This window comes from Acanthopagrus latus, chromosome 17 (genome assembly GCF_904848185.1).
Source record: "Acanthopagrus latus isolate v.2019 chromosome 17, fAcaLat1.1, whole genome shotgun sequence".
Taxonomy (NCBI): domain Eukaryota; kingdom Metazoa; phylum Chordata; class Actinopteri; order Spariformes; family Sparidae; genus Acanthopagrus; species Acanthopagrus latus.
In genome coordinates this window covers 17805441-17816205 of record NC_051055.1, presented here as the reverse complement: position 1 = coordinate 17816205, position 10765 = coordinate 17805441, and the positions used below count along the sequence as shown (strand labels likewise).

General features: G+C 38.9%; 2 protein-coding genes and 1 long non-coding RNA gene across 6 annotated transcripts; 2 read left to right on the top strand and 1 right to left on the bottom strand.

The window, feature by feature from the left end:
* The first annotated feature begins 159 nt into the window (after positions 1 to 159).
* LOC119005461 (H-2 class II histocompatibility antigen, A-U alpha chain-like) lies at positions 160 to 2548 on the top strand. Its single transcript, XM_037073079.1, has 6 exons — positions 160 to 790; positions 901 to 1020; positions 1186 to 1288; positions 1489 to 1752; positions 1848 to 2129; positions 2222 to 2548. The coding sequence occupies exons 3-6, from the start codon at positions 1207 to 1209 to the stop codon at positions 2341 to 2343; spliced, it is 750 nt and encodes a 249-aa protein (XP_036928974.1). The 5' UTR covers positions 160 to 790; positions 901 to 1020; positions 1186 to 1206; the 3' UTR covers positions 2344 to 2548.
* A 625-nt stretch (positions 2549 to 3173) lies between these two features.
* LOC119005459 (H-2 class II histocompatibility antigen, A-U alpha chain-like) lies at positions 3174 to 10738 on the top strand. Of its 4 annotated transcripts, none has more exons than XM_037073073.1 (7): positions 3174 to 3360; positions 4046 to 4312; positions 5683 to 5964; positions 6506 to 6616; positions 6726 to 6751; positions 6852 to 9276; positions 9375 to 9513. In XM_037073073.1, the coding sequence occupies exons 1-6, from the start codon at positions 3195 to 3197 to the stop codon at positions 6876 to 6878; spliced, it is 879 nt and encodes a 292-aa protein (XP_036928968.1). In that variant the 5' UTR covers positions 3174 to 3194; the 3' UTR covers positions 6879 to 9276; positions 9375 to 9513. The 4 variants fall into 4 exon arrangements, with proteins under 4 accessions (XP_036928968.1, XP_036928971.1, XP_036928972.1 ...); XM_037073077.1 differs by lacking the exon at positions 3174 to 3360 and adding an exon at positions 3823 to 3956; XM_037073076.1 differs by lacking the exon at positions 4046 to 4312.
* Positions 3801 to 6583, bottom strand: LOC119005462. Its single transcript, XR_005070514.1, has 3 exons — positions 6513 to 6583; positions 4580 to 4674; positions 3801 to 3935 (listed from the first exon to the last, which is right to left on the bottom strand). It is a non-coding gene; the product is annotated as an uncharacterized LOC119005462 (long non-coding RNA).
* Positions 10739 to 10765: the final 27 nt, after the last annotated feature.

Genomic DNA, 10765 nt, shown 5'->3' with positions numbered 1-10765 from the left:
AAAAAGAAAATAGTTACCAGACCACAGTATAACTGAATACAATACTACTACTACTACTACTACTAATGATAATGATAATAATAATAATTAATATGGTTGGTTAAACAATTAAAATTGAGCTTTGAGAAAAAATACAAAGCTTTACAAATAGATAAACAACTTTTGTTTTTTTTCGTCCACCACCAAGCTGATTAAAGTTAATAAAATAACAAAAATTCTTTGTAGTTCACTCTTCTCTTGTATTTTCTCATGCTATCATCATTTAACTACTAGGCAATATCATTTATGGGTGTATGTTTCAATAAATGATGTATGTACATTTCATTTCCAACCCCACAATTCCTTAGCAGAAGTTGTTTCACAGCTGTGATGGACTGCCATGAAACTTGGTTCAAACCCTAAAGATAACTTATTATCATTTTGGTGACCCACTCCCTGACTTTTCATGTTGCACCACCATCAGGTCCCAGTCATCCAATATTTTGGTTTAGGACTGAATACCTACAGAACTAATGACTTTCCCATCAGCCTCATCTTTATGTTGTGTTTTGTGCCAATTAATAACTGTTGGTATGCTAAACTAAGATGGTTAAAATAATGCCTGCGAAACATCTTGCATGTAAGCAGTGTCATTGTGAGCATGCTGGCCTTCAGTTTTAGTCCACATAGCATGGACGTAAACTCAGTCTTGTTGATATATAATGATCAACTGATGATAACTTTGATATTTACTGCTTTGTTTTCTTGGTAAAATCCTGTTTTGCCTCAAAGACCACAATGGAAATACTTGGTAATCCTTGGTAATCCTTGACATTTTGTAGTTGTTTTGTGATTGAATTTCCGACTTCTCATCAGCTAAAGCAAATGACACTGGAAACTCTCGTCATGAAATATTTGCAGAACCGTTCAACAACATTTCCACCAACATTAAAGGGAAGGTCATAAAATCACCTGGTTTTCCCCTCCCACTTGAAGTTCCTCATAGTTCACAGACTGGAGAATGTCTTTGCTGGAAAACAGGTTAGACAGCTACTTTAACCTCTGCATAATATTTTATTTTAGATTTACGTCAGTCTGAACTTAATGGAACAAGAACAGACTGCTGTTTTCTCCAGGAACTTTTGGTCATGCGAAAATCTGTGTATTTCCTTTTAATGAACATGTGAAACATGTTGCTTCTTTCAGACTGAGCGTTTCCATCCAGCGATGAAGGTCTGTCGCTCAGACATGAGGCGATCTGCTCTCATAATCCTGATGCTCTACTTCTGCTTCTGTGCCTGCTCACAAAGTAAGCATGTAATTTAAACATACTACTTTTGTTCTGGTTTGTAACATTGATAGTATTTTTTTATGTTTTCAGTTTCTTTGTATCAAAATTACAAATGCCTAAAAAAAATAATAAACATTATTTAGAAAGAAACTCACTTTTGCAAAGTGGAATTACAAACAGTCTGATCAGATCTTTATTTCTGTTGCATTGTGTTTCAGCTCCCCATGAAGTTATCTATTTTGTGGGCTGCTTTGTGAATGGCACAGTTGAGGTTCAGTTCGAGTTTGATGCTGAGGAGATCTTATACATGGATTTCCTAAGAAACGAGATCGTTTACACTGTGCCCAGATTTCTTGATCCTGATCCAAGTCAAATTTTGTTTGGTATGAGTACACTTCGCGATGCTCATGAAAACAAGGGCCTATGTTTATCACTTACTGCAATGGCAGCACATGAAAAGAAAAATCTACCAGAAGAAATTGGTAAGTTAATCTATTACTACTACATGTATCTCTCTACTGATGTCATTGATACATTGCTGATGACATTTTTTTAATTGCGTTTTGATCCACTAAAGACGCCCCGGAGAGCATCCTCTACTCTGCAGAAAAAGTTCGCCTGGGTGTTGAAAACACCCTCATCTGCTTCGTGAATCATTTCTACCCACCTGACATCAGAGTCAGCTGGACCAAAAATGGTCATCCGGTGTCGGAGGGGCTGTCACTCAGTCGGTATTTTCCCAATAAGGATCTGACCTTCCACCAGTTCTCCACACTGACATTCACACCGAGGGAGGAGGACATTTACAGCTGCACTGTGGAACACCTGGCCCTGGCCCGACCTTTAACAAGGATCTGGGGTGATTGTTTTATCTAATGAAATCACTTAAAAATTGATTCAAAAGTTCTTTTTGTCTGTATTGAAGGATGCACTTTCTGACTCCCTTTGCAGATCATGAATTCACTCACCCCAGTCCTTTACCAGATATCGTCTGTGGAGTGGGCCTGGCTCTGGGCTTGTTGGGATTCATTGTTGGAGTATTTTTTATTGCCAAGGGACGCTATAGAGATTAATTTCTCTATCACTGTCACTAATGCTCTATCACTTATATACACATTGCATCTGACATACACTGTATGTTTGATTCTGTTTTTCAACTTTCAACTGAAACTTGAAAGGGATTTTAATGTTGATGCATAAAAGTGCTTTATATTCTCAAATTGTTTGCTTTTAAGAGAGTGTTATGAATAAACAAATCAGTGGAGATGTTTTACCATGCAGTGGATGAATATTACTTGTTTGACTTCAGGATTTATAAAGAACATATATTAATATGTATTACTGGATTACATGAAACGTCAGTCATCCAGATGCTGGCATTTAAGTGGCTCAGGAGAGAGGAGAAAGAAGAGAGTGTGGGTAATTTGCCTACACAATCAATTGTTGGTTGTTGTAGGCTTTAGGGCGGGCATACAAGTTCATTTCTGCTCACATGAGCTGCCAATAAAACAGATGCCATCTCATGATCAACAGTGTAGAGGGACAACAGTGTCTACATTTGTTTGTACAAAGTGTTGTACTTTTTACTTCACTACAGTCGTCTGACCGCTATAATCACTTATTTTGCAGGTCAAGATTTTACAAAAAACTCACAAAAGTCACTGTTGCTTTTAACATAATCAGATTTGTCAGCTTTGTGGCATTTTACAGAAATACTTCAAAATACAACTGTTGCTTTAAATGCTGGATTTACTTCAAGATGCAGGACTTACTTAAATGGATTAAGTGTTTTGGCAGCATTACATTCCTGGTACTACCTCTTGTATGCAAAGAGAAGACACGTAGTCAAACCACACTCCAGTACCATTATGATCATGGAACACTGAAGATTGATGTGAGATTGCCACACCTGCTGCTGGAAAAAATGCTGTTTATAAATCTGCAACTGAACTTCCTCATTTGTCGAGATCATAATCAGCTTTACCATTTTCTCCCTTCAACATTTTGTTCTTTTGATCTCTCGCATAGAAGTGACAACATGTCTCCCGTTCTCAGCTTCTTTATTCTCCTGTTGGCATTTTCAAAAGCAGGTAAGTACAAGGAAAACAGAACCGGCCAGCATGTTTATTTGTACAGATATGATAGAGTCAAACTTGTAAAATAGTGCATTACAGTAGAAACAGTCATGCCTCTGTTCACATTCTTACCTTTAGAGTGCAGTGTGTGATTATTTTAAGGATATTATATTCATTTTCAAGTTCGTAATTTTATATTGTGTTACTACTAAATACGTTACATGCTGTAATGCTCAAAAAACAAATCTGTTTTCTCATTCTGCCCAGTGCTGCAGCTCCGTATTCTGTCTCTATCTGAAGTGCTCTGTTTTAGCTGTCGTCTCTTTAAGGCTCTCTTTCTGAATAGCTAGTATCATCTGATTGGTCAGCTCAGACGCATCTTACCCAGCACAGCTAACAATGCCCAAGCAGCTGCGCTCAATCAATTTTTACATGACAAACTAGGCACTTGCTGTCACAAAGTCATGGAATTAAAGACTACTACAAGTCGTCTCAGGAGCTCTGCTTTCTTTCTGTGGTAGAGAGGAGCTTCTGTTGGTGCCAACTTTCAAGATCTTTAACAGGCACAGGAACATACAGTATATGAAACACTGAAAGAAAGGGAAAAAAATGTAATTTTATAATGCATCTCCTTTAAATGAACAAGAGGGTACAACTAACTGTCAATATTAACTAATATCTGTTGGTTTTATCTTTTCAGATGCTCTCTATGGTCACTATTTGGCCCGTTGCCAGTTTAGTTCCTTTGATGGTCATGATGCTGTGTACCTGGAGCAGGTATACTTTAGCAAGGTACTGGTGCTCCAATACAACAGCACTCTGGGGAAAGTGATTGGGTATACAATGGAAGGAGAAAAATATGCGGATATCCTCAACAAGAATGCCAGGTTTATCCAACTTGAGCAATGGAAAACGCAATTTTGCAGAAAAGCTGTCCCGCGGGTCCATTCTGGCCTTCTTACCCCAGGTGATTATCATAGAACATAACAGGACTTGTCTAAAAGGGAACTGGAAGTACAAGTATTCTTTTTCTTCCTGGGTGTTAAATCTGAAGCCAAATGCCACTATATGTATTAAATATAAAGCTACAGCCATCAGCCTCTTAGCATTGCTTAGCAAAAGGACTGGTTTGCCTCATTTTGCTGTGCTCATTCATACCAGCCTAAACACACCTAGATGGGGATGGGGGAAAAATATTGCAATGTTTAAAAAAAGTAAGAAAGAATGCAGGCACCTGTTCCTTTCCATCCCAGAAGTTAATGTGGTCTTTTCCTCCATCTTCCATCCAAGTTTTTTTTAAATCCATTCAGTAGTTTGTGTGTTATCCTTCTGAAAACCCAACAAACCAAAAACACTGGTGAAAACATAATCTCTTTGGTGGAGGTAAATCACAGTAAATCACAGGGGTGACCATTTCAGGGCTGATATTGGTCTTCTTAAAAAAATCCTGAATAACACATTAAATCTTGTTTGTTTAATGTGAAATGACAGTTCAGTTTTGTGCTCAACTGAATAGACTATATTCACATGGTGGACATTTTCCCCTGACCTCGCGCTTAGGGTGGGAAGCTCAAATGCTGGGATGATGTTACTCTGCAGTGTGTTAGGGTGCAAGTCTTACAAATATAGAGAATCTGACAAATTGTTATTTTACCGTTGCTTAATGATGGATAGTAAAAATCTGGAGGAACATTAGGCCATATTTAAAGGTAGAACAAGTTATTGTGTAACCCATTAGCTAACTTTAGCATTCAACAACTTCCTGGCTAACAATATTTTTTTTTTTGTTTCTTATCCACTGCGTTTGCAGGCAAAAATAAATGTGTCTAGAATTAATTTACCCCTTTCAGTATCCTGTAACAATATTCAATGGTAATGTTAGATAGGAAGTGGTTGAATGCTAACATTAACGGAAGCTAATGGGTTGTCAAATACGTTTACCTTAAAATATATACCGACGTCCCACCAGAGTATTACTATCCACTGACTTTTCAGTTGCTGATCAATCAGGAAGCAGAAAAATTATAAACTTTTGTCAGATTCCTGACATTTATAGGACTGGCAACCTGCCATGGAACTTCACTCCTAAAACACTGGAGTTGTCCCCTTCTGGTCATAAGGGAAGACAATGGAGGTTTCAGACCCAGAAGGGCTTTCCCTGTTTTGTACAGTCAATGGTTTTGATTGACTATTTCTTGGCTTTCAGCAGCTGTCAGGAAAATACATGTACTTTTCCCAGAATGGCGAAATTTTGCTTTGAGGGCAACTTGCGTAATGTTGATAGCAAAATGTGGTTCTTCATGACGAAATCTTGTGTGTTGGGGTTTTTTTCTCTAGTTGAACCCTCTGTTTGGGTGAGGTCAGTTGAGGAAGCGGGGAGCAAGCATCCAGGCATGCTTGTCTGCAGCGTGTACAACTTTTATCCTAAACAAATCCGAGTGGCTTGGCTGAGAGATGGAAAGGAGATGACATCTGAGGTGATGTCCACTGACGAAATGCCCAATGGGAACTGGCTCTACCAGGTCCACTCTTTCCTGGAATACACACCCAGACCAGGAGAGAAAATCAGCTGTAAGGTCGAGCATGCCAGCCTCGTGGAGCCCCAGCTTTACGAGTGGGGTAAGAAAGTGTGCAAGTGGACACATGAGGCCAAGTGTACCAAGTGTGCTCTGATTGGTCTGCACACATGCACCTGACCCAGCGCCACTAACAACAACAGAGCAACTGTGCAAAACAATTATTTTATTCCATACTAGCTACTAGGGACTTGCATTAATTACTAGCTACTTGCATTCATTTTGCAAATGCATAACATAGTGACATGATGTGATGTCACAAAGTCACAGAATTAAAGACTGGAATACTGGCGAGGCGTTTCAGGAGCAGTGTTTTCTGTGGGGGAGAGGAGCTTCTGTTGGTGTATACTTTGACCATTTTAACTTTCAAGATCTTTTACACGCACAAGGAACTTTATATGAAATAATTTTTTTCCTACAAATACTGCTAGGTATGAAACCATATTTAACATAAACAAGTAGATCCAATGCCACTATGATACATGTACAGATAAAGTTGCACAGTGTATATAGACATCTTCACATGAAATATATATCAAATGAATGTAAATGTGATGCAGTGTATGTGATGATTCTCTTTTCAGAGCCTACGTCTGACTCAGGGATGAATAAGATCATTGTTGGGATAGCAGGGCTGCTGTTGGGTCTGGTCTTCTCAGTTGGTGGGCTGATGTACTACAAGAAGAAAACTCATGGTGAGAGATGAACTCTTAATTAATACTGAGATTAACATTAACATTTCACCTTTTACTGATAGCTGCTTTGCCCTCATTGTCTGTATGTTTTATTTCTGTCTAATTGCAGAGCGGGTTTTGGTGCCAACAACTGAGGTAAGCATTTATATGTAACAAATAATCTTTCAGTCAGTTTGTCTGAAACGTTTGTGACACAGTGTCACTTATCTCCTTCAATGATGAATTTGTTCTACAGGTGTTTTATCCAGAGAACACACTTTAAGTTGGAGAAACTGAGGGGATTCACTGAGAATACCGTCCTGATCAAATCCAAGCGCTGAGTCTACGTGCATAAGTCTTTTGTCTGCGACAGTCAAAAATGTGTTATCCTGCTTGTTCCTACAGTTGAATGTTTGACCACTGTGTAGAATCATGTATTTGCAGAGTTTGACACTAGATGGCTGTTTTCTCATCCATCTGCTTAAAGGTTACATTTTCTGCTCCAATGAAAATCTGGACTTTACGTGAACTTCATATGGAATTTACAGGGAAGTAGGAGGTATCAACAGTTAAAGCTGCATATTCATATTTTATGATATCTTTACACAGAGAGAAGTAGATGCCATTTTAAGGATTTAATTTGTAATCATTACACTTTTTTCCTACAAAAACCCTGTCAGACACATATTACAGTGGTTTCAAAATTAGACTTATCTTCACTCCTGTTAATCATCCTTGACTGCTACAGTGATCCGCAGAGGTGACCTGCAGTCTGGCATTTCTGTACTGTTATGATGACTACTGACTGGAGCTGGAGGGGAAATGTACTCTACTTTGCGGATACGACATTACAGAAAGGAGAGAGAGAAAAGAATAGAGAGAATTTAAGTCTCTGAGAGGTGAGTTGAGTGAGACGCTCAACTGAATTCCAACAAATGTACGCGCAGCTTCAAAGTGTGCTGATGCCACACCATAAGATTTTTTTTCTGTATGTAGGCCCCTAATGTGTGGAGCCGATTTTTAAACGTACTTTTCATTTTCTTGCCAACATTAATAAGGCAACAATTTGTCTTTTTATCATGTATGACTACAATTAATCCTGAAAGTTCAGAGCAGTGTTGAAGAACAAAGATCCAGATCTCAGTAACACCTGTAGTTTCATTCTGTACATCTCTACAGTGTTGTGGCATACGAAAATACGAAAATTATTGAAAGCCTACGTTGAGCAGCAGAAAGTTGCTGTTTGCTGTTGCCACATCAAGATCATCAACAGGAGTCTGAAGCCCAGCCTGCAGCTCCCTGAGCCAGCAGCTTTGAGCTAAATGCTAACAACAGCATGCTAACATGCTAACAATGACAGTACCAACAGGCTATGGTCTAGCTGCTAGACATGTTAGCATGTTACCACTGTCGTTGTTAGACTCTAGCTGGTAATATTCATCATGTTTACCATTTAAATTTAGCGTATTAGCATGCTCACATTGACTAATTAGTCAACTCCTCAAAAACAGACACTTTCCAAAGGAGTTAGACTCCAAAACTTTTTTTAAAAATTTTTTTTAATTAAGTAGCAACCTTAAGAACTCACCAGTCATTAGGATTCATCCTATGGGCTACCATAGATATCTTTACAAAAGTTGATGGCAGTCTACATATGTATAAAGCTGTGTTCCCTGCCCTAAAATCCTCTGTTGTGTCAAGTATTTGGTCTATTTCCTCGCAGGCTACTCGATATATTAGAAGATTTATGGGTGTATGAAATTGAGTGTATGTAAACCTTCATTATGGTGAGCATTGTTTCATTGTTATCAAAGACAACAAACATAACTTCATGTAACATGTCTCTATATATATCCTTCACAAACTACAGGGAATTAAAAATGTTTGCTGAGTAATAAGCAATCTATGAGTATTAAAGGTGTAACTAATAACAGGTGCAACAAGACTAACAGGAGCTTGAAGGAGATGTCAGAGAAGAACTGAGGTCAGTGGGTAACCTATAGTGCTCTTATGAGTAAAATGAGACTTGAATCATATCTCACAGAAAACTTCATGTTTAAAAGTTCTTAAATGTGTTTGAAAGTGACAACTACAAAGTCATTAGTGTCAATAATTTAATAAAAGATCAGTTGATTCCACTGAATTCCTGTAATACAATACAAACATTTGCAAGAACATTGACCCCTATAACTTCAGACTAGCTGGAGTATGACATGTCATAAGATAAGATACGGTAAGATATTCCTTTATTGATTTATATTCACAGGTAACAGCAGTAGAGAGGGAAATAACCCTAAGCAACAGGAGTACACAGTACAAGAGTAAGTCTCTAAAAATATAGACAATAACAACTCCTGAGCGGAGCTGGACCGGACACGTATCTGGTGGAATTACTCTCCGGCAGAACAGGTTGGACTGCTGGATTCCTGTCAACATTTACATAACAGAAGCTGTGGTTACACGGGCTCTCCAGACATGATGGCTAACTTCCCACAGCAGCTTTGATTTGCACATGATGTGGTCATGTGACCTGTGATTTTTCAAGTGTGAAGTTCAGACTGACGAAAGAGGAAGTCATATGTGCAGATGGTCGCCAACAACGATGATTCGCAGAGACATGAAGTCCTCTCTTCTCGTAATCCTGATTCTCAACGCCTGCTGTGTGTTTTCACAAAGAAAGAGTGAGTTGACTACCTGGTTTTAGTACCATAGATACTTCATGACATACCTTTTTACCAATTCATTTATATTTTCCTTGTTTCAATTTATTGTTTTTCAGCTGCCCATGACGGTTTCTATTTTGTTGGATGCTTTGAGAATGCGACAACTGAAGTACAGTTTGAATTAGATACTGAGGAGGTTTTCTATGTTGATTTCAAGAGAGAAGAGGTTGTGTACACTATGCCCAAATTTGTTGTGGAGGACCCAAGTCAGATATTTGAGATTCATCATTTATACAGGAATGCTGCGAGAGCCAAGGGCTTTTGTCCATTGGCTGTAGCGTTCATCAAAGCAGAGGAGAAAAATCCACCGGAAGAAAGAGGTAAGTTAACATCATTATTTATCTCTCTACTGATGAGATTGATAAAATGATGATGACACTTTTTACTTGCTTTTTGACCCACTAAAGACGCCCCGGAGAGCATCCTCTACCCTGCAGAAGGACTTCAGCTGGGAGTTGAAAACACCCTCATCTGCTTTGTGAATCATTTCTACCCACCTGACATCAGAGTCAGCTGGACCAAAAATGGTCATCCGGTGTCGGAGGGGCTGTCACTCAGTCGGTACTTTCTCAATAAGGATCAGACCTTCCACCAGTTCTCCACCCTGACATTCACACCGAGGGAGGAGGACGTTTACAGCTGCACCGTGGAGCACCTGGCCCTGGCCCGACCTTTAACAAGGATCTGGGGTGATTGTTTTATCTTACGAAGGCACTACAATACTATGATTTGCTGTAAAACATAACCTTGGATTTGTAATGTTGCATGTCTTTCCTCCACAGAACCTGAATTCACTCATCCCAGTCCCGTGCCAGATATTTTCTGTGGAGTGGGCCTGACACTGGGCTTGTTGGGAGTCGCAGCCGGAACAGTTTTATTGGTTAAGGGACATTTCTCTGCTTTACAGACATTAAACACATGAAATTGATAAGAATATGCCATGCTAACATGCAAATTTAAGGTATTTTTGAAAGCAGAATTAATAATATTCCTCTTTCTTTCTTGTGCTGTTATTATGCTACATTTTACAAATGATCGGGACCCGTGATCGACAGATGTGACCACATCAGTTCAGCTGTTCGGTAAAAATGAGCAATAACATTGTTATACAATATAAGCAGCGATCTCCAGCTTCTGGCCTTCTTCCCAAGCCCAATATTTACCCCAGGGATAACTAGAGTTAAAATGGCTGGTTTGGTGAGCAGTTGTTTTAAATCTGAGAAGATTTACCCAGGCAGCTTTTGTAGGAGACCCTTATTAGTATAAAAGATTGACGACTGTTTTACTCTTGCTGCTAATGAGGATCTGCCCACCTTTCCATAGAGTACACAGTTCTGATTATGATATTCATCTCTTGTAATGAAATGTAAAGCACAAGAGAACAGCTGACTGATAATAAATGATATCTTCCTTGTGAAAATGTGCATTTACTCAGATGCTGTACTTA

Excerpts from the sequence above, each read along its gene's own strand:
- LOC119005459 (XM_037073073.1), top strand. The coding sequence starts at position 3,195 with ATGCTGTTTATAAATCTGCAACTGAACTTCCTCATTTGTCGAGATCAT. Across the intron at positions 5,965-6,505 it reads GCCCCAGCTTTACGAGTGGG|AGCCTACGTCTGACTCAGGG; the intron begins GTAAGAAAGTGT and ends TTCTCTTTTCAG. Across the intron at positions 6,617-6,725 it reads CTACAAGAAGAAAACTCATG|AGCGGGTTTTGGTGCCAACA; the intron begins GTGAGAGATGAA and ends GTCTAATTGCAG.
- LOC119005461 (XM_037073079.1), top strand. The coding sequence starts at position 1,207 with ATGAAGGTCTGTCGCTCAGACATGAGGCGATCTGCTCTCATAATCCTG. Across the intron at positions 1,289-1,488 it reads CTTCTGTGCCTGCTCACAAA|CTCCCCATGAAGTTATCTAT; the intron begins GTAAGCATGTAA and ends ATTGTGTTTCAG. Across the intron at positions 2,130-2,221 it reads ACCTTTAACAAGGATCTGGG|ATCATGAATTCACTCACCCC; the intron begins GTGATTGTTTTA and ends CTCCCTTTGCAG.